Below are 24,328 nucleotides of genomic sequence, written 5' to 3' on the forward strand. Positions count from 1 at the left end.
AACAAATAGTAATTTTGATTTCATGTCCCTCTTTCATGAACTTTTGTAGGCATCAACATTCAAGTTGCACTAGGAAACATTGATGTGCGTCTTGTGTACAATACTATGTCTGTTTGTTTCTTGCTATTTTAGCCATGGCCTTGTGAATTTGTTTTCGATCAACGAGTTCGAATGTCCGTCTGGTATCTTTCGTCCCTCCTTTTGATATTTATCATGCAATGTGTATACTAAAATACCTACGTTACTGTTTGAATCAAAGCCAAACACGTTGAGCCTGTAATTATCATCACTATTGCTTATGGAAAATCTTGAGTACAATGCATATCTTTCCTGATTTGCCGCATTTCGTAGATCTACACGTAACTCGTATTGAGCCTGGGTTGTTCTCGGAGGGTTGTTAGAAAGTGGATATTTTCATTGCCTGTAATAAATTGAATTGAAGGTGAACAACACGTTACAACTCTTCCAGCAGTGGTACCGACCGCGTGGTTGTAAATAAATTCATCATAGATACCAGGATTTACATTTCGTATGTATAACGCGCGTTTCGTCTACAAGAGTTTGAACAAAAAAAAGTGTAAATGTCGAAATGAATTAAGAAGTTAAAGAGCATTGAAATTTTAAAATTTGGAATATTTGACAAATACAGCTAAGGAAATTTATACCTGGGGTAGAAAATCTAAAAAAATGTTTATATTGAAATAAAAGAACAACTTTTCAAGAATAGGAGTTTGATTCCCATGTGAATGCGTCCTGTTTGTTGAAAAATTAGTTCCCCAAACTTAACAAAATGCTTTAAATCAACAATAATCAAGGAACCTGTCATCCTAGTGGGTTTTTTTTTATTACAAAATACTATTTATCCCACCCTCAAACCAGATACCCGTATTTATGTTGGCCCTTTTTTTCATGAAACGTAGTAGTGTATAGGTACTTCACGTACAGGGAAATACACCAATTTTCAAAGGAAAACAACGAAACATCAGATACACTGAACAACAACATAATTAAATTCCAAAATACATAGAGATGGATAGTTAGATAACGTCTTTTATATTCCTGACTTGGTACAGGACATTTTAAGAAAACACAAATTGTATTTTACTGTATATTTACAATAATATAATTTAAATTGTACCAGTGTCTTGTACATGACCATACGTTGTTACAGTTTCCTTTCATTCGTTGTCATCCTGTGTAATGTAACCGTATTTCATCAAAACAAACCTAGATAAAAGTTTTCCAGTAAATTTCCAAAGCCTTCGCTGTATTCTTGACATGTTCTGTAAAAGTCTTCAGAATTGTCGATTCTTCTTTGTAAGACCAATAAAATAACAAAACATAATTCTTATCTACACGTTGACTTTTTTTTTTACTGAAGTTGACGAATTTTAATACTGAGAAAATGCTTCAAAAATCTTTTTTCATTCCATTTCAATACTGGCTTAAAGCAGTACATATTAGGAACAAGTGTTATAAGGGGATAAGAAAATCCTTAGTTTGTCAAAAATTATTTTGTAAACAGGAAATTTAATAAAAATGACCACATTATTAATATTCATTTGTCACTGAACTCAGTTTAAACATTTAAAAGTCAAATCTACAAGGAAAATGCAAAAAAAAACAAGTTTCTTTTTTATGGTGACGAGGTATACAAAATCCAATACTTTCACGGGGAGACAAGTCTATTTTACATAAATCGAAACAAGTATTTAAGGACATTTTACTTCCTGTTTATGCGTAACGATAATACGCACTTATTTGGCCGACCAACCAAAACATTATAACGGAAGGTAAGCTTTTATAATTTGTTATCAGTCTTCTTTTGATATGGAAGAGGGCAGCATTTGGAATTATAAATCATTCTAAGATATTCGAATTTCATCGTAGTTATTTGCAATTTATATATTCATTTAAGTTTTTGCATGGAATCCTTATACTTTGGGCTCGAACTTACAATTGAACTACAGTTTTGTATATTGTTTATCAATACTTCTAGCTCATTTTGAAGTTTCAACTTGTACATGTTGTACATATAGGTTGATTAACATTTTTAGTATATGATTTTTAGTATAGTGCAATGTTAATTTTAATCAATGAACCAAATTCCTTAATAAAATGGGTAACAAATGAAATAAAAACCTCAAATAAATCCAAAGATAGAGATATTGTACGATTTATTTGACCCTGACATCTTTTCAAAACTAAGTTGATTTCAACAATGAAACTTTAGTCAAGAAATATCAATTAATTTAGGTCAGATATCAACAATGTACAAAATGTAGATAAACCTAGTAGGGCAAGTATGAAATTCACTACTACATTTGATATTTTTTTAAGACAACACATGAAAGCGTTACCACTTATCTATGAAGGAGTCATTGAATGTATGTATTAGATACAACCCCGAGGATGTAAGCCCGATGCGGTGCATACAATTTACATTTTATTATTGTTAATGCAAAATCATAAATATCTATAAAACCAGGTTTAATCGACAGTTTTCTACATGAGGAAATTCGTGTACCAAATCAGGAATATGGCAGTTGTTATCCATTCGTTTCATGTGTTAAAGCTTTTGATTATGCATTTGATAAAGAACTTTCCGTTTTGAATTTGCCTTGGAGTTCAGTATTGTTTTTGATATAACTTTTCCCCCATTAGTACTTATATTTCGTATACTGCTACTACGGTGAGTAAATTGATAATTTAAAAATTTAAATTGTCTCGTGTGTCATAAATTCCTGTACTGAGATGACCGCTTCGAGGTATACATATAAAAATGAGAGGAGGAAGCCATTTTTGTTGTTTCATTAGTTTCTTGTTGCATAGGTTATATAATTGTAACCAAATCAGAAAAGCTTGGATTGTTAATGCAAAGAAGATCAGCCGTATATTTTAACGTGAAATTAAATGATATGGCTTCTCTTAGTCTTTAGTCTGTTTAAAGGAACACCGACTCATATGAAAAGATGTTGTTGAATGCTTGAATTTAAAGAAATATTTACAATGTTTACTACACACAAATAATTCAAAACAAAAATGACAAAAGTGTTTGTTGTTTTAAAAGTAACATTGCAGTATGAGAAGTCGTGCCGCAGATTAACTTCTGAAAGTTTATATTCTCAATTGTGCCCATTATATTCCCAAAGGACAGTACAGGTAAACTCAAGGAATATCTCGAACGGTTTGCAGGGGGGGGGGGAGGGGGTCATTTTATTCCCTTGCAGTGAAAAAAAATCATGTATACATGAATATGTTATTCGAATCCTTCTACTCAACAGGAAAACAATAATGTTTATATCTATCATTAAACAACTATATAAAGCAATAAAAAAAACTATATACAGCACCAATCGTGCGTGAGAAATCTGCAGGTTTTTTTTCCTTAAAAAAACACTGTTAATACGAAATACAACAATATGATTTTATAAATTATGTAAAAAAATTTCATTAATTTTTAAACCCGGACCTCTTAAATTTCATTAGAATATTCCATAGAAATATTGAAATTGGAAAGTAGTGTATTAAAATTCATGGCATTTAAATTTACTTAATTAGGCTATAGTTTTCCATCGCCTATGATAATCTTTTGTTTTTCATTTCATATTTCAAAGCAGATTTATGATTAAAAAAAAAAGAAGAAGAAGAAAAATGAGTATCAGTTTGACGGATATTGTAGAAGATATATCACGTGGTAAAATTACAGACATTGATATTTGGAACAAGCTTAGACATTATTTTAGTGAACAATGGGATGGACAACCAGAGTTTATCGCAGTTCTTAATTTGTCAGGAAGACAATTAGGTGAACAGATAAAAAATGTCACAGACACGTTCAGTTACTTCAATGCTCTTGAAAATACCTTCAGTGATACTAATGATTTACTCGAGTTTTTAATTAATTTAACTGGATATTTAAATTATCACACCGAATCAGGATCTGTCAATGTCAAGCATAACCTAACAGAGTTGCGTAAAAACTTGAAACAGTTACGACAGCAGTGTGTTAGAAGAGGTATTTTCCATGATAGAAATTTTGTTGGTAGAGAATCACATATAAAAAGAATGGAAGACGAAATCAAAACGGGGACTTCAAAAGTTAAGTATTTAATCATACATCATTAAACGGTTCTAAGTTTTATATTTTTAAACTTATAGATATAATAATATTTTTGAACATAACCATACAAAAGGGATGTTTGTCTAGCCATAACACCAGGTTAAACCCATAATTTTTCTTTAAATGTCCGGTACCAAGTCAGAAATATGGCAACAAACTAAATCAAAACGAAACGAAACAGCGGTGTCAAGATCAAAAATTAAGAGCTACATAATTTCCTACCCGCACGAAATATTTTATAAATCTATTTTAAAAAGGTTCATTGAATTTTAAACAATAGAAAACAACAGTACTTACCACCGTTTGTAGTTGTAGGAAAATGTTACGTTTTGCTTTGGGAAACCAAAGTAATTATATACATTACTGAAAAGATGTACACAATACAATGGCGTACGGATACACAAACATTTTACTTTGGTTAACGCGTTAATTTACAACCACTGGGTCGATGCCACTGTTGATACTGCGGTATCACCAGCCGTCACCCAGTAGTTGGCTTCTGTGAGTGATCATTGATATGGTCATAATCATAAATTAACTGTTCACAAAACTTTTAAGTTTTGAAATATTATTGCTATTCTACCTCGGGAATAGATTACATTAACTGTATTTGTTATAACTTAATGCTCTCCAACTTCGTATTTCAGTTGGCCTTTTTAACAGTTTTTGATTTGAGCGTCACTATAACATCTTTTGTAGACGAACGGCGTCTGGCGCAAATATTTTTTTTTTTTAATCCTGGTATCTATGATGATTTTATATAAAACAGTGTTCAATTATGGAAACGGTTAAAAAGATAAATTTAAGTTGCACGAAGACTTATTTTACATTCTGTGTATTCAGGTCAGTGGTTAAGAAGTCAGTGCATATAGCTTATGCTCTACAGCTTTGTTAGGATGGAAACTGTCGTGTTTTATTATCATGATATATGTTAATACATATTTATGAATTATTGTGCATGTAGGAATTCTTCTGTGTAGTTTATAAATTAATGACTTGGAGATAATTTTATCCACGTCTTTTGATGAAACCTGAACTTTAATGAGATATGAGAATGCATAATTATTGTGTATGTAGGTATTCTACTATGTGGTTTAGGAGGAATGGGAAAGACAAGTATCGCCAACACAGTCTGTTACAAACTCCGTGGTGAAGGTTGGAAAACAGTTAAAGTTGAACTAAGGTAATCATCATTGAAATTAGCGTGTTTACCATCTATAATTTTTGGCTTTTTTATATGTTTTTTTAACCAACGTGAGCGTTAATGAGTAAAAAATAAAACTTTGTGTGTTTCAAACATACTATCGTACAAGAGTATAGAACACATTTTACTGTGTTGAACACTTACATTCGTGATGAAAATTTATTCACTAGATATAATTATATCCAACGAATTATGTTAAAGTTACATCATTGTGTTGCTATTTCAACTGTTTAGACCATGCAAACACTGCAATTCTTTATCGCCTGATCTGTTTCAGTCATCTACAGTCCACCCAATTGGCAATTTTATTAAATACATTTTGATGGTATTACACATGGCGTGACTAAAGTTTCTGGTCACTCCCTGAATTTTGTAGTTTTTTTCTTCTTCTTGAAAAAAGGTTAGACAATGTGTGCTGAGTTTGTAAGCTTTTCATATACCTTCCTGTACACACATAATGCCATGATAATATATCTATAATACTAAAATTACGAGGTCCAATTTGTCAGCCGTCATCACGTAAAAACGATGAATCAAAGAATTCAACTTTATATATAACTAATATAGTAAAATGGTGTTGATTAAAAATTACACCACTACAGGCCCCTTTGTTTTCCACGTAATTAATATTGCCAATAATTAAAAAGTTCCGGATCGATTCTGACACCAATACCAATAGTATATTCACCTGTTACCTATTACCTTATCTGTACGTTCCGCATCTGACAGGCGCACCACCAAACGGTGTATTTAGAATTTTGCTGTATACTGTACTCCATTCCAGGCCCATTTGTTTTCCAAATTATAAATATTACCAATAATTGATAGGTTCCAGGTCGACGGGTTCAAACAGGAAGATTTTGAAAGCTGAGAAAACTGTGCATCTTATAATCGGCATGACTTTATCAGATGACAATACCAATACTAAAATAAGGCATACGCATAGTTATACACGGACCCGTGATATCACGGGTGTGTTCTTGTTATTACAATAATCATTGAAAATCATCTATCAAATGTATGTTTTAATTGGATCCAAAACAAGCTACCAACAGATGTATAACGCTTTTTCTCGACGAAAGGAAGTTAAATTATATATATATATAAAATATTATAAAAAATCACTTATTTTTCTTCTACTGCTGATTCATTTATTTTCGTGGGTACCAATTTTCGTGGTTTGAGGAAAACTTACATATTCGTGGATATTTAATTTCGTGGTTTTGGCCAAGTTTCTTTAGAAAATTTGTATTTCGTTGAACATTTATATGCGTGGTTCTCCTGTACCCACGAAATCCACGAAAACGGTATCAATGGATCCACAGTATATCGATTTATAAGATTTTAATACCTGTAAAAAGTCAAATCACAAAAATACTGAACTTAGAGGAAAATCAATTCGGAAAGTCCATAATCACATGGCAAAATCAGATTACAAAACACATAAAAAACGAAAGGACAAGAAATGTCATATTCCTGACTTGGTACAGGCATTTTCAAATGTAGAAAATGGTGAATTAAACCTGGTTTTATAGCGCTAACCCTCTCACTTTGATGACAGTCTCATCAAATTCCGTCATATGTAAACTACTGTTTCCCCTACTTACTTAAACTTGATATCCTAGTGCTCTGCTTTAAAATAATGAGGTATAGAAAAACTTATGACTGAACTAAACGAACCCAACCAAAAACTTGGGTTATAAAAGGTTGTCAAACAGATAAAAAAAAGTTTTAAAAAAAATGCGCGAAGGAGTAGCAACCTGACTTTTAATCAGTTTGAGTAGATTCGTATTGTTCACATACTTAACTTCAAATTTGATTCGAAGGAGAACAAAAAAATTGACTATTTGGCTCAAACAACCTTGAACAAAGCGATACGGAGAGCTATTTGACTAAACAATATTATTTTCTGTAAGTAATCCATTAAAGAATCAATATTTTGAAAGTAAACAAAAAATACATGAGTTTAGCTAACTATAGAACCAAGGCCAATCCACCATTTTCTACATAAGAAAATGCCTGTAACAAGTCAGGATTATGACAGTTGTTGGAAATTAGTTTGATGTGTTTGAGTTTTTGATTTTGCCATTTGATTAAGGACTTTCCTTTTTTGAACTTTCCTCGGAGTTCAGTATTTCTGTGATTTTGCTTTTTATGTTATGATTAAAAAGCATAATTGTGCAGGTTATGGGTCTGACTGTATATTCTACAGATCTGTATTTCAATACATGATTGAAGTATTTATTTGTAACAAACCTTTGCCTTTAAAGGGAACAAGGAACTTATAGACATTTTCTACGAACCTCTGTTCAAAGTATTATCAAAGACGGCAGAGGACTGATATCAGGTGAAATTAAAACTTCGGACAATGACGGGAATGGAACCATATCAGACCAAATTCTCATTGAAGAGATCAATCTCAAGGACTCACTTTTGGAATTTATAACAGAAAAGATGCAAAGGAAACGTACGTCAATGGAAAGTTAAGTTAGATAATAAAAGACAATAACAATCAAATCCAAGGAATAAACAAAGACTCATAAAACCAAAAGACATTTACATCAACAGTTTTGACAAAAACTAAGAAACAACACGAACTCCACTAAAAACCGGTAGTGAAATCAGGTGTTCCGGAAGGGTAAGAATTTCCTGCACCGTATACGGCATCCGTCGTGTTATTTCTTTATTCAGTTCGGTAAGGATGGATGGTTATTATGACTGAGGAAGATTGTAGTTATGCGACTTATATATTAGATATTTGAATTAATAAGGGACTTTGGTATTGAATTACAGAAGAAATTGTTTAAAAAATAGAACAAAAGGGTCAACAATCAAAATGAAATTTCAAAAAATTTAAATAAGGTAGATAAAAATAAATACTGGTAATAGGAATCCAATTTTTCTTTTTTTGAAACCTTTTCAGACTTGTTATCCATTTGTTTGATGTGTGAGAGCTTTTGATTTTGTCATTTGATTAGGGACTTTTCGTTTTGAATTTTCCTCGGAGTTCAGTTGTTTTGTGATTTTACTTTCATTATTGTATTTGTTTCAATGATAACTTGTAATTTCATAACAATTTTTCATTATAAAATTTGAATTAATCTTTTTTTCAACAACAAATTGTTTAACTTGTTTTATTAACCTTAACATATTAATCTTTTTCAGTAATTCTTATGTTTGATAATCTTGATGACGAGATTGTTGAAGATGCTTGTGATAAAAATATTTCCGAAGAGCAATCAAAGATTCTGTCATTTTTTGAATGTTTGCTGAGAATGATGAGTCACAGTCAAACGTGCAAGGTATTATTGACCATTATCTTATATTTAACATCTACAATTAAACACAAGTAAAACGATAGATTTAGTATAATCAAATGATGGTACTAAACGTTCAGTCACAATGCTTAATTGAGTACAGAAAACATCTATAAAGTTTTGTTGAACAGTTTTTAGAATAGAAAGAAACGAATATATTTTCTTTCATTTGTCTCACGTTTGGTTAAATGTATAAACCTTTTTCCTTTGAAATTGTATTTTATGAAAAAGGTTTCTGTACCTCGCGACAAAGAAAATGCAAAAATATATTGATTAAATGAAAATCAGAATGACTCTGTTATTGTACATTAACTGTAAATGCTGGTTTAAATTCCAAAATATTAATAACCATTTTTTTTTTATTTCAGTATAACTTTTCTTAACACTAATAAAGCTAGCAAATAAAGGAATAAATATATTGAAATTGTTTCACAAGCTTTTTTTAAAAGACAAAAACATTTGTAAACAAGTTATCTTAATGTCATAAGTAGATAGTATAATTTTGTTTTGGAAAGGTAATACAATGTACTAATTGATTATTTTTTTCAGACTAGACTAATCGTAACATCAAGGAGTAATTTCCTGCTTACTGCAAATCGTGAATTAAGAAAAGCTATGCTAGCTATTGAAGTCAACAGTTTAGACATGGAAGAAGCACGAAAACTGACTTTAAAGTGTTTGAAACAGGTATTATTATATATTATATAGGGCACCAGTAACTTGAAACGATACCAGCATAAACATATGTACATTGATACATATTAAACATTCTAATGCAACTTCTTTATAACATTTTTTTCATTGGTTAATAGTTATCATCAACTCATTAGCTTGCATGTCAATACTATGGAGTGAACCGGCATTTTATATTGTTGGTTTCAGGAAATGGTCGATTACTATAAAATGATATCGAAAAAAAAACCAACACATACCTCAAAAACGACGTTTTTATGTGTGTGTTTTTTTTTTATCGTAGTATGTTATATCATAAAGTTAGTAAATTCTTATTTGATGAGGTCACGTTGAGCCATGGCTAGAATGCACCAAAATCATTCATAAACTTTGCACAATTCAATTTTATTTCAAATCTGTATATTGTTTTATTGTTTATTGTAGTTTCAGCGACGAGTGCCACATGTGGAGCAGGATCTGCTTACCCTTCCGGGGCACCTGAGATCACCCCAAGTTTTTGATAGGGTTCGTGTTGTTTATTCTTAAGTTTTCTATGTTGTATCATGTGTACTATTGTTTGTCTGTTTTTATAATCCTGGTACCTTTGATAACTGTTTTCTTTTCATTTTTAGCCATGGCGTTGTCTGTTTATTTTTGATTTATGAGTTTGACTGTCCCTCTGGTATCTTTCGTCCCTCTTTTAAGAGTTGCCGTTGTCAATTATGATTCGATGGTTGCACATATCTGTTTAATTGTCTCTGTTACGAGTCACAAGTAAAACTGCGACCGACAAATAACGAACGTACTGCGGGAACCCTTCAACTACAGTTCTGTTCTTTGTTAGAATTTCAATAAACAGATTGAGCACAAAATATCATTGGAAAAAGAAACATGCAATGTACAAATGACATTGAAAAGGATCATTCAAGAAAATAGTAACTTAGTGTATGTTCAAACAGATCAAATTTGAGTAAAAACCAACAACATGCAAACAATTTATAGCTTGCAATGTAGAAAAATATCCAATTAAATTTGTTTAAAAAAAGAAATAAAAAATAAAATGCACATTTGTAAACATACACATCAAAACCATAGAAATAAAGATGGAAACATTCTAAATTGCGAAAATAAGCAGCACATTTAATAGACAATACATCTGATATTGTAAATGGTGAAGTGTAAGAAAAACAGGAAAAAGGGAGTTTAAACAATAAGGGCGAAAGATAACAGAGGGACAGTCAAAGTTGACATGAATAGCAATGTTATGTTGGTTTGGTTTAAAAAATTTACTGTTTGCAAAAATATGAATTAGTCGAAATACTACATATTTTTTTATCCCGGGCATAGATAAACTTAGCCGTATTTGGCACAACGTTTTGGAATTTTTGGTCATCAATTCACTTCAACTTTGAACAAGTATGGCTTTCTAACTTTTTTGAGCAGAGCGTCACTAATGAGTCTTATGTAGACGAAACGTGCGTCTAGCGTATCAAATAATAAGCCTGGTACCTTTCATAATTATTTTTCATGTTTTCAGTGGTTCCTCAGCGATCAGCAAATCAATGTTATAGTAACAGCTTGTTGTGCATGCCCACTTGCTATCAGGGTTATCAGCGATGTCATAAATGACTCGACACATGCGACAGACGTCATTACTATTTTACAAACGAAAAGAGATGTTATTTTGTCGCCTTCATTGCGAATTAATGAATGCTTACGTCAACCATTCGAAAAACTAAAAGAGCAGAAATGTACTTTATGTCAGCTCTCACTTTTTGGTACAACTAAATTTGACCTGAATTCAGCAGCTAAAATTGTATTTGGGAAATTTGAACCCAATCTCAACAAAAGGGAAGTTATTATGAAGCAAACAGAACTAAAGTTCACCCTTTTACTTTTTAAAACTCGACATTTGCTTGAGATAGAAATGGGAGAATGCGACTGCCAAGAGACAAGTATTGATCATGACGAAATATCTACAAGACAAAAAAAAATATATTCTGTTCATCCTCTAGTTTACAAGTTCCTAAAGGACAAAGCAAACGACAAAGATATGATGAGTTGCATTCAAAATGCAAAATATAACTACATACTATATTTTGATGAGTTAGTTTTGGATATTGGACAAGAATATGAAACGAATGTTTTAGTTGCAAGGGCAAAATCTGAGAAGCTAAAAACTCACATATTGACATATAAAAAATTGATGGAAGAATATGAAAGTTTTTCATACGCATCAAATCAACACACTTTCTCATCATCTGAAGATGCAAGACGACGTAGTAATGTAGTCGAGATGATATGTAATCCAGAACATCACTTAAATTTTCTCAAAGCAATGGTATCGAAAAGTGAAGATAAATCTTTCGTGAAACTGAGCTGGGAGATAGAATATATAACTGCAACGGTCCGACACCATCAGTGTTGTGATAATATTGAAAAAAAATGTAAACAGATAGTGAAGTTCTTATATACATTAAAATCAGACAAACTTAGTGAAGGTGAATTGTTACAGTTACATATTTTAAAAGGACGAACTTTGTTTTTACAAGGAAAGCTAACAAACGATATGCAATTTTCTAAAAACTGTTTATATGAAGCAAAGCAAATTTTCAAATCAAAACTAATTTACAGGACGCCATTTTATAAACTATACTTAGCTGAAATTTATAACGAATTTGGGTGCTTATTTTGCAGACAGAAAAATATGATACAAGCAATAAAGATGCATTTAAAAGCTGTAAAAGTATTATTACAAAACAATATCCAAACTGACAACATTATCATATTTTATGCAAACCTTGGTCAATGCCATTTTTCCTTGAAAAACTTTGAAGAATCATTGAAGTATTATAACAGTTCAATCGATAATGCCAAGTTTTATGGAATGGAAGGTTCGGATATTTACTTGAGAAAACTGTTGAACAGAGGGAATGCTTTCCTCAAGTTGAGAAAACTTGATGAGGCCTCAAAGGATTTGAAGGAATGTTCAGATTTAGTAAAGAAACTTTATGACAAACCATGTCTGACTGAGATACTCATTCGTCATGCGCAAGGATGTTTAATTAGAAGAAAGATTATACAAAGACATGGTATTGTATCTGACGAAGGTAAATACATTTTAACGTAAATTATGAATATCAAATGTAAGTTGGAACCAAGTTAATTCTAAAAATTCAATGTGCTTGGCATCTTGGCACAATACTATCAGACGGTCATCGTGGATGCAATTTATTACTTAATATCATAGTTTTGACTTGTACAGGCGTCTTTGAATGTCCCTCTCAATAAATGTAGTGGAAGATAATCAAGATATATATAAGCATACACATGGTATAAGCATACATTTGTCGAAATTTGTATCTTTTGCTGAAAAATTGAAGCCTGTTGTTTAATTGCTCACACTCGGATGATGCTGCTGAGTTTTTGTAAATTTTTTTGTCGTTTTGTGGTTTTTATTTTTGATGATGGCTTTGTTTTTTTTTCTTTTGTTTTTTTTTTCGCCATCTACCATCTCTCTTTTAAAGTTGAAAAAATACGCATTTGTTGCACTAAAATTGATTCTGTTTAATGTTGAGATACCAATTTCAAAATTGTAATGTCTTTAATGTTTAACACTTCGATAAAAGAAAAGAAACTTATACTGGTACAGAATACGACTGTTCTCAACGTTTAAAACAATTGAGAACAATTTTCTTTTGAAAATGACATAAAACCAGCAAGGTTAATAACACAGCACACATTTCATTGCAAAAGATGTATGTCATATTTAAACAAGGGTTCGTTTTGACCTATGTTTTGTAATTGTAATAATTGCATTCACGTCCCCTATTCCTCGAATATGACATCACCAAATGAAAATTATAATCGAATGTGTACTCACACTAGTAACAAGACAGGTGCCACATGTGAATTACGATTACTTACCCTTCTGAATCACTCCAGTGTTTTGTCATATTCGTGATGCTCAGTGGTCTTTTTCTCTTCCGCAATGATTTTGAACATGTTTGCCTTTACGTCGGTATTTGTTATGCAGTGGGGTTGTCAGTTTAACAATGTTTAACATCGACTTTGGAGGTTCAATATCATTTTAGTTTGAATTTCATTGCCTCTCTCCGAATGCTAAATTGAATAAAACCCTAAACATTTACTACCTAAATGAAGAGGTAATTTTGTTACCCGGCATGACATGAAAACGACGAATAAAAGATTTCAACTTTATATATAACTTATAAAGGACAACAGTGTTGATAAGAATTATTCCATTCCAGGGTCTGTCGTTTTTCACATAATTGATATAAACAAGTTCCGGGTCGAATCCGATACCGATTCCGATAGTCTATGTCACATGTAGTTGCAATTTGAGTAAAAACAGAACCATATTGGTTAGTAAGTAATTAAGTAAGTAAATTTGATTTAAAGTCGGCATATAAGAATTATTTCTGGTACTTTTGATAACTATATATGTACACAATAAAAGGGGAAAAAGCATGAGCTCTGATGAAGTCTTTAATCAAATACAATATAAAAATAAATTAGTTTAATGCAAATACTAATTAATAAGAATAAAAAGAAGGCAGATATGAGGAAAGTTGATACATTTTAATTTCTGAATATTCAAGGTAAATTTTCATGCACTCTATGTGCATTGAATTGAAGAACCAGCAATCACTAAAATATAAGAATAAGATATCTTATATATTATATGAAATATCTTATAAGATATATCATATAGTTTATCAGATATCTTCTAAAAAAATTAAAATATGTCATAAAATATATAAGATATCCCATAAACAACATAAGATATTTCATCAACTATATAAGATATCTTATAAAATATATAAGGTTTCTTATAAACTATATGAGAGATGTCAAGATGTTGGAATAAATATCAAAACAATTTCCCATATAATATTGTTGAGAAATATAATTAAGATAAAGACAAACAAAATTCATACGCCGATTGGACTCAAAGCAAGTTTTATAAATATTGTTGTCTTTAGTATGATTGTTAGTATTCATAATTGAAGTCATAAGAAAAATTTCGACAATATTTCTCTCCAAAGGACACCGAGTGTCAAATTGATAGATATCGACTAGTAGCTGTATACACTTTATCAGTTTAGAATAAACACATATTTTCTATTAAAGAGATTTGGAAGAAGACGTAATGTCAATTGAATACAATGCTAATGTAATATAGATCCACTAAACGTATTATCTCTACATTTTAAGGTAAATCTAAGGACGAGGAAGACATGCTCGAAATGGTGCGTGAAGGAATACAAATATATGAGAAATTAAAACGTATTCTCTCACCAGATCTTTTGGCCGGTAACTCGGATTGGTTTCCAGAAATACAAAGAACCCATTCGTATTTTCTTAATCAAGGAAAAGCACATGAAGATTTGAAGACAGATGCTACACAGTTTTATTCGGTAAAGGCAATTAAAAATTTAAGAATCGTAATAAATGTTTGTCATTGACAAAATGTTTGTTGAATCAGGTAACCAACTATGCACCTCTCTTTGTCGAAGTATTCGTATGAGTCGGAATCTAGATTATTTTATTTTACATAAATGTATATTGATAATGGCGTTCCCATTTACTGTCCTTCTTTTTTTTATTGAGAATTATTAGTATATCCTCCGGAAATAGAGATGAAAGATACAACATATACAGTGTCCGTCGCTTCATTGTTAAATATATACCTCGACTTTGACTATAGCGGTCCTTTCAGTATCAGAGTCTAGAACAAACGAGACGATTACAATTTTGGAATAATAAGTTTTGCTCCATACTAAAAAAGGCGGTGTATGAGGTAAATATTCTTCACTTATATGATGATCCCAGTATTTCTAGGTTTTCCTCAGATTTTGTAAATCTGCAACGGTGTCTGAGCAAAACATTATAAATAAGAGTTTTGTCAAAGACTACTTGTATATTTTTTTAATAGTTTATCGGAAAGTCCCAAGACCTAATAGATAAAATTTAATTGTCTGCATCACAAATAATACAGAATTGTCTTGAGTGCTGGTGTTGTATATCAATTAAATCACTTTATATATTTCTCTGTTTTTGTAACTTTATGTCCTATTTGGTCGTTTGACTCTAGACGTGGCTCAGTATTTCTGGATTCAGCTTTTGGTTGTTAGGCTTTGAAAGTGTATGATGGAAGTGGGACAAAAGGCACGATTCGGACGCATATAAGATATTTAGAGTAATGTTTTCATTGAATAATCTTGTATGTATATGTTATCTAATCTGTACCACACCAAGAAAGTGTATATGTCATTATGTTTTTTTCGATTTCATATGTACTATCAACTACAAAAACTGTTTTGTTGGCTTCTTTGATCTGTCTGATAATTTTGCACGGTTTTTTTTTTTAGAATTTTTAAGTTTAGTTGTGTTGTATGTCTGTGATGTGTGTTATACCTGAACTATAAATATGTGTCATACAAATGATAGGTAAAGATGACTACAAACAGGCTCAACCTGTTCCAAATCAGGAGTATGTCAATTCTTTTCCATTCAATCCGTCGGTTTGTATTGTCGAGCGTTAGATTTTGTCCCTTTTGATGGACTTCCGACTTAATTTTCCTTGAAATTTTCTACTTTCGTTAATACTTTTTTTTACAAAATTTGAATCAAGATTTATTTTCTTCACTTTAATTGAGAAAATAATTCCAGCAGAAAAATATTAGCATCCAAATAAATCTGTTGTATTTATATAATTGAAGATAGTGTCGTATTTTTTTTCAGATATTAATAACAGACAGATCGGAGTAATAAAAAAAATATTTTGCCGATATTGGTTAAAAAGCATCTAGTTGTCTTCTACAGATAAACAATTTTCCTTATATCAAATGTATTTAAGGAAATGAGATTGGTTAAAAAATTGATACCCACAACCATATACAGCATTTGTAATCAAACTGCCTTATTGATAAGTACCTTATTGTTTGTTTATTTCCAGAAGTATCACACTATTGAATCAAAAAAGGACATAGATTTTAAACCTCCAATATCGGAATCTAAATCTTTAAGAACTAAGAAACAAGAAAAAATCCAGTTAACAGAAGGTATAGATATCAGCCTTTTAAAAGAGGGTGATGAGGAAAAGGAAAATTCACCAAGGTTCGAATCTTCAACATCGTCCAGTTCAGAATCCTCTGGAGAAGAAGAAATCTCAGTTCCTGGCATAAATCATTCTGACAAAAAAATGTCTGATGAAAATGCAGTTCATAGTCCAGATAGTTATAGGCTTTCCACGACAACCTGTAATGATATTGCAGGAACAAGTATCAGAGGATCTAGCACAAGTTCTGGATATCAAAGTATGAATGCATCTTCATCAAATGCAGATAGCGTTAGCTCATTATTAAGAACTGAGTCTTTACCAAGACAGTGCAGTTGGTCTGATGACGATGTATTTACAAAAAGACAGACATCTTTCGAATGTGCATTAGAGAGAATGAGAGACCTGCATTGTACAAGCACAGATACTTCATTGAAGTCACCCTCTTCTAGCTCATCAACAAAATTAGAATATAAACCATTACATTTTGAAGTTCATAAAGGCAAACGCCAGCTCAGTGAAGGTAAGGGTTTGAGGGTGGGAGGGATTGCAAAATATTTCTTTACGATCTACTTTAACAGATTGTAATCTTCAAAATTATATGCTATGTTAAAATACAACGTTTCGATTGATTTTATGAATTAGGGTTAGTGTTTATAAAGGTTCTCCTTGATTAAAACTTTACACATAAACAACACTTTATATTTAGTGCATCAAACACCTGTAACAGTTGATGAGTATTTTTTTATTGGTACATTATACGCATCAGTTACGTTGCTATTCCAAACAGTTTGGTTATTGTTGCAAACACCGCACATTTTATCTTCTTTATTGTTGCAAACACCGTACACGCGTCTGGCGTATAAAATTATAATCCTGGTACTTTTGATAACTATTTACACCACTGGGTCGATGCCACTGCTGGTGGACGTTTCGTCCCGAGGGTATCACCAACCCAGTAGTGAGCACTTCGATGTTGACATGAATATCAATTACATGGTCATTTTTATTAATTTTCTGTTTACAAAACTTTGAATTTTTCGAAAAACTAAGGATTTTCTTACCCCAGGAGTAGAATACCTTAGCCGTATTTGGCACAACTTTTGGGTCCTCAATGCTCCTCAACTTTGAATTTGTTTTGGCTTTTTAACTTTTTTGATCTGAGCGTCACTGATGAGTTTTATGTAGACGAAACGCGCGTCTGGCGTCTGGCGTATAAAATTATAATCCTGGTACTTTTGATAACTATTTTGAATCTTTCAGGAGCCACTAGCCGTTATTAGTCTTTTTTTCAAATTTGGTTCGTTTAAATACTAGCACATTTTTGAGTTTAGTTTGTCTACAATTTTGGCTGAACTAGTCCACAATTTTGTCCAAAGGGATGCGGAATTTTCTCGCTGAGATGAAGACCCATTGGTGGCTTTGAGCTGTATTCTTTTCTATGATCGGGTTGTTGACACTTTGATAACTACTTACACCACTGGGTCGATGCCACTGCTGGTGGACGTTTTATCCCCGATGGTATCACCAGCCCAATGTTCAGCACTTCGGTGTTGACATGAATATCAATGATATGGTCTTTTTAATAAATTTCCTGTTGACAAACATTTTTCAAAAAAAACTAAGGATTTTCTTAATCTAGGAATAGATAAACTTACCCATATTTAACACAACTTTTGGAATTTTGTGTCCTCAATGCTCTTCAATCTTCTACTTGTTTGGCTTTATAACTTTTTTTTATTTGGTCTGAGCGTCACTGATGAATCTTATGTAGACGAAACACGCGGCAGACGTATTACCTTATAATCCATGAACCTTTAATAACTATTTGACACATTCTCCGTTTCCGTTCTCATTCTTATGTATTTAGTTTCAGATCGCATATGTTACTTTTATAAATACAAACAAATTCTAAAGAATCAATTATCGAAGTGCGTATAAATCTTTCACTGCTACTTCAACTACTACTATTCTTACCACTGTTTCTTGTACTGCTACTATAACTATTATTTTACAAATAATACTATGTAAAAATCAATGTCTTTTACTTTGCCATGTGTTAATGTTTTTGGCAGATGACGACTCATACTCAGCAAATGAAGATTTTTCAAATACGTCGAAAACTCCAGAATATAAATGCCAATCAACAGAAGAAAATTTGCGCCAAAATGAGAGAAGTACGAAAAAATACCATAAAGGGAAGCTAGGTAAGCGAAGTAATTTTGCAAAAAACTAATAACTTATAAAAGCCTTTTACATAAATCTAAATATCAATATTTGTTATAATGTCATTTGTATCAGACTTTTGTGAAGAAGTAGTCTCTGGTATTAGTAGACAACAATTGAAATATTACTCAAGTATTCAATACAGCTTGTGGGATTTTGATTCATTCTTGACAGTTTGGGGACAGGTCTACTAACTTAATCGACCAACCGAAAAATATCTCCTTGTCTATTTAATAGCGACATGTTTTCTACTTAGATCTTCTGATACCACCATAAACTGATCTGTAAATAAATTAATTATGTCCTATACCCAACATTTTGACTTGTGAATTTACCTAATAAGTGCATGATAAGCAAAAGACGCCTATCCCATCGACGTTATAGATCTTACTCTATAAAGATTCTAGAGGGATATTCAAACTCATAGATCGAAAATAAACTGACAACGCAATATCTAATCAAAGAAAAAGAAGATAAATAAAAAACCATATCTTAAGAGAACAATTGAAGGTCTTTCCCCCTTGATAATAAGAATGAAATTAAAAAAAAGATGTTACAAAAGCTCACTCCTTGTTGATGTTATTTGGTACCTTAAACTGATATAAAAAAAAAAAGATTTGCAGAAGACTAAATTGTTTTATAATGAACAAGAAAAAATACTAAGCAATAGTCAAAATCTAGAACGTCCTTCAAGGTCATAAGTCAGTGATCTTAAATCGAAAAACCCTAGGTCAATCGCTTGTATGGTTGTGGAGAAATACCGATTTCAAATACAATAGGGGAGAAAACTCCTGTAAGGGTTGACCAAAACTATTCGACTGAAATGGGTTGAAAGTGCGCCTTATCGTAAACAGTAATTTGGCAAACATATCATATAATTTACTGTAACAGTTTCTTTTGAATAACGATAACAAGCAAAATTCAAAATCTATAACATGACCTTGATCTTTGACCTTGACCTCAATTTCCTTCAAAAGGACCAAGGACTTTACATGAAAAGACTGTAGATCTCTACAACTTATACCGTATGAATTTATCCAACATATCGTCTATCTTAAATTTTCAAAAGGAATCAACTCCCATAAGATGTCTTCCGGTCACTCCAGTCAAAATAAACCAAATCATTCTTAAAAGTAGACGAACAATTTGTTGAAAACAGTTTTTTAAAAATCTTTTACGGTTTTTGAGATATAGCGATAACAAGAAAAAGGGGATGCGGGGAGATAACTCCAACAAGAATAAGTGTTCGGTCACACAGGGTGAGTTTTGAAAGCCAATTACTATACAGCATCATTGGCCAAACATCCATTTGATATGTTGTAAAACAAAGAAGCATCTCAGACGGCAGAAGAACAAAAAAAAAAATCAGAAGAAACACAAAAGGTCTTTCTACGAAAAGTGGAAAGACCTAATAATAGTGCATAAGGCACAAAATAGAAAATTGAAGACTAAGCAATACGAACCCCCATCAAAACTTGGGTTGATCTCAGGTGCTCCGGAAAGTATGCTTCATATAAAGCACCCGTAGTATTGCTCATGTTTTTACAAACCCGATAAATGGTCTTATTTGGTTAGTCGTGAAAAGGGAACGGGATTGAAGTTAAGATGTAAGGAACACATTCGATATCATCTGTGAAACGGATATTCTATAACGGTCAACAAACTTGTGATTTCACCTCCATCATTTATAAATCTTGGTTTAATAGCTTTTTTGAGAGCATCAACTCTCTATAAAAATACATCATGATGGGAAAAACAAGCCCGGAAATATCGTATCAATTGGGAGATATATACTCCGCATGCAGTCCATGCTAGAACGTTGCTACATAAAATAGGAAAGTTCAATATTCGAAAACTGAAATCATCTTTTTGTGTTGCAAAGTTTTGTTTTCAACCGGCCTTCATTGTCAATTTCTAGGTGTAAGTAAAGATATGAGACAGACGTAACTGTTTCTGTTGTATCCTTTATCTCTAGTTTGATGGGATAGATGCTTTCGACATAGTCACCTATTTTTTTTTAATTATTTGGTGAAAGAACATCATCTAGATAGCGGAAAGTAAGGTTGAGAGATATTTCTAACTTTTTTACTGTCTTCCTCAAAAGTTCCTGTATTAAGTCAGCCTCATAAGAATAAAAGAACAGAGAAGGGGCACAACTGAGGGGCACAACTGGTTCCCATGGGAATGCCGATAGTTTGTTGAAAAACACGTTCTCCAAACATAACAAATCAAGCATCTTGACAATGTCTGTTTCAGATTCACTAAGGTTTTTTCTAACCTTGTTTTGTATTATTTTATTGGATCTATGAAACTTGAAGTACAGTTCCCTACTGTAACCTCTAACTAAGTATTATATATGAACTAATTTTAAAGATAAAGCTATCTTAAATATATAGTTTTTTACTTGATATATATGTTCCTTATGTTCTGTTTCTTCAATACTTGTAGATGAAATAGTTCATGATTTAGAGGAATTGATACCATCTGTTAAACCAAGAATGAGGACACTTGTAAGAGATCTTGACACTGGGGAAGGCAAGTAAATACATTTATGTAGTTGTCATATCTAAAAACAAAAAAAACTTGTTTTTTATATACGAGCAAAGTCATTACATAATCTTTACGGGTAATATCAGCATAGTTGACAAGGCAGATATCGTTTGGTATGCATAAGTTTCAAGTTGTGCTTTCTGCTATCTTTTATGGATCATAAAATTGCGTTATACTATTCGGCCTATACACTTCAGTTCTAGAAATCGTCATTAGCAAATCAAAATATATCCTTTTAAATCAGAAACGTAGATGGTTAACCACACACGAAGCAGCTAACAGACAAACTGATGACTTGGCGTTTGTCAAATATTGAAGTTTTAATTCGCTTAAAAGAATCATGATTTAAAAAAAGTTAGCACTGCATGTGAACCAGAATTTCTTTTGTTGCTCTAGTATCTTCTTTAAAAAAAAAAGAGTGCGAAAGCTCATAAATCGAAATAAACTGACAACGCCATGGGTAAAAAAATAAAAAAGGAAAACAGACAAATATTGTACAAAAGAATCAACACAAAAAACTAAAGAGTAAGCAACACGCAAGTTTTATTTTTAGGATTTCCTTATTAGTGTCCAAAGAACATTTTTTTTCAGTTTCTTTTTTTTCATTAAACATATATAGATGTATTTCAAGACATGCCTGGTTTTATAAGTTTCCGCAGAAAATTTGAAATTAATTTTACTTTGACAATACGCACGTTAGTGCGTCAATATCGTGTAATCAACCAGTCCACACTTATAAACAACTTTTCTATAAAATCATAACAGTTTAACTATATAAAATTTATATCCATAGACTAAACAGGTAAATACTTTCCCGAAAAAAATACATGTTGTTACATTAGTCTAAATTAGGCAACAGCTTGACAAAACGTAAAAAATATGAGTGTCAGACGTAACAGACTATACGCATTATAGCTTTAGCAGGGGTGTTTGTGTTCTTCAAAACAGGGTTATGCCCGTGAAAATTCGAACGAATGATATGCTTTATATGTCAAGTAATACAATATTACTGAATGTACGCTTCTGTACGTACGTTTTTTAAAAGAAAAATAGTATTCATTATGGTCAGATTTAGATAAAGGATTTTATAAAATTTCGTTTGTGTAAACTATGCTCTGAAAAGTACATATATCGATCATGTCAAAATCGAATTTTTACAGTAGTCATACCACATATACTATTATGCAATGGCTTTTGACAAATGTCTTGCAAGATGTCCAATGTCAGATGTCACCGCTTTTAACAAATAAACTGTCATTTTTGACGTTATATTTGAAAAATTTAGATATGTTGCATGCCAAATAAGGCTTTTCCGTAATCGGACGTTACCTCTACAAAATGGCTACATAATTTTTGATAATTTTCGTAGTCATAACGACTTCGTTTTCAAATAAATGAAATGTCTTGCAAGTTTGTCCACTGGACGTCTTTTCACACGTTAATAGATAGAATTTTCTTCAACGTCAGATACTATCAACACGTACACAAAGTATAAAAAAACGATGACTGGGGTTGTTCGTTTAGATGAGGTTCTTAAGTTGGGAAAAAGTTATGTATTACGAGAGGGCAAAAAAATCATCTTTTTTCAAATTTATAAATTTCGGAAACTGAAATTTTTATAATTTCTCTGCAATAAGATTCATATGTATAGAACTTAAAAGTTTAAACAAAACTGGGCGTGAAGAGTAGCTATATACCTCTCCATATCATACAAAGCTTGTAAACATATGAGATGCATATAATTAACCTTTTATTCTGACAATCGTTTTATTTTTTAATCTAATTGTTTTGTTTGAAAGATCATAAAGTTATAAAAAGTGAATTTTATGAGCAAGACCCATTTAACTTGGCGCAATTCCCGACACACTTTTTTTAATTAAAGCAAAATGTATATCTTCTTCCTTTTCTGACCTAAATGGGGAAATAGTGCATTTCATTAAGTTTTCTGTCAATTGGTCTTTGATAGAGAGTCGTCTCATTGGCACTCATCATATCGTATATATCTTCTCATTTCATATAGACTTATGCATTACCCAAATACGATATATTTTGTTGTTTGTTGCTTACGTTACTTTCAGTGGAAAATCGTTCATGCATATTCAGTACAACCATTAACAAGTATCCATATTAATATGCAAAACAAAAATTACAAGCGAAATGAAAATATAACCCCAATAGGCATTAATCGCCGTAAAACGTAAAAAATTGGCGTTACCATTTGAGACGCAATATCGTGCGTAACGTCTGTTTGTTTAGGTTAGATATGTGATTAAATTTTTTTAGGCATTTTTTTCTTTGAAAAGTAGTATTTTTAGCTACATATTATTTAATTGGTTCTTTCATAGTAATAGTAATATGTTTAAATTTTCTAGCTGAGCTTGTAGATGACAAGAAAGGCAGGCCTTTCCTTAAGTATAAGGATTAATTATAGGTAGGTTAAGTATACCTATACAGCATTATCGAAATATAGGAAATTAATAGCACAAAAGTTGAGTTTACTAATACCATTATCAGCAACGAAATAAAAATAGTACTAAATATTGCATATTGCATCCCCCTTAAATAATAAAAATGAGCCCTATCTACCTACATGATGTTTCGTATGCTGTGAGATTGTTCAGATATATAAGGCCTCATTCGAGTCCAAGAATTTCGAGAATCAATTTTTGATAAACACCGCGGCTGGTTTAATATACCTGATCAAAATAGCTCTAAATTCCATTTTTTACCTTATATAGATCTATAATCGAATATCTAGTGGATCCGATACTCTATCTTTACTCTTAGGTTTAGAAGAGTATGTATCCAATATCAAACTGAGAGATTTCACGATAAAAAAAAAGTTGTCAATCTTAGTCAGGGAAATCCTGTTCTGTAAAGAAAATCATTGATATAAATTTAAATATTGTGCTTTCTAGATTGACAACATATTTGTTGAGTTATAATGATGAATATTCGGATGATTAAAAGACCAACGAAAGATAACTGTTGAAATCACACACGGAAGAGAACGTTAACGTTACGCGGCATTATTGTATATCTAGCGTCGTTTACTTATGACGTTATCTTAAACGGATTTCTTATTACCTATGCAGTTTTAGTATGATAATGGTAATGATAAAAAAACACAACAAAACCAAGAAAAACTGAGC

At 31.7% G+C, this 24,328-nt stretch overlaps 1 protein-coding gene across 2 annotated transcripts; it reads left to right on the forward strand.

Moving 5' to 3' along the window:
* The first annotated feature begins 1,773 nt into the window (after positions 1–1,773).
* Positions 1,774–23,607, forward strand: LOC134687420 (uncharacterized). 2 transcript variants are annotated; one of them, XM_063547708.1, is made up of 12 exons: positions 1,774–1,793; positions 3,618–5,306; positions 7,598–7,794; positions 8,493–8,629; positions 9,194–9,331; positions 9,761–9,841; positions 10,854–12,426; positions 14,555–14,757; positions 16,299–16,923; positions 18,476–18,607; positions 21,075–21,161; positions 23,549–23,607. In XM_063547708.1, the coding sequence occupies exons 2-12, from the start codon at positions 5,227–5,229 to the stop codon at positions 23,599–23,601; spliced, it is 3,306 nt and encodes a 1,101-aa protein (XP_063403778.1). In that variant the 5' UTR covers positions 1,774–1,793; positions 3,618–5,226; the 3' UTR covers positions 23,602–23,607. The 2 variants fall into 2 exon arrangements, with proteins under 2 accessions (XP_063403778.1, XP_063403779.1); XM_063547709.1 differs by lacking the exon at positions 9,761–9,841.
* The last annotated feature ends 721 nt before the right edge of the window (positions 23,608–24,328 follow it).

The sequence above is a fragment of the Mytilus trossulus genome, chromosome 10, assembly GCF_036588685.1.
Source record: "Mytilus trossulus isolate FHL-02 chromosome 10, PNRI_Mtr1.1.1.hap1, whole genome shotgun sequence".
NCBI classification, from domain to species: domain Eukaryota; kingdom Metazoa; phylum Mollusca; class Bivalvia; order Mytilida; family Mytilidae; genus Mytilus; species Mytilus trossulus.

What these genes read in the sequence shown, in the direction of transcription:
- LOC134687420 (XM_063547708.1), top strand. Translation starts at nt 5,227, where the DNA reads ATGGGAAAGACAAGTATCGCCAACACAGTCTGTTACAAACTCCGTGGT. An exon ending in ACAGTTAAAGTTGAACTAAG is followed by an intron (nt 5,307 to 7,597) that starts GTAATCATCATT and finishes TTGCCTTTAAAG; the next exon opens with GGAACAAGGAACTTATAGAC. An exon ending in TGGTATTGTATCTGACGAAG is followed by an intron (nt 12,427 to 14,554) that starts GTAAATACATTT and finishes CTACATTTTAAG; the next exon opens with GTAAATCTAAGGACGAGGAA.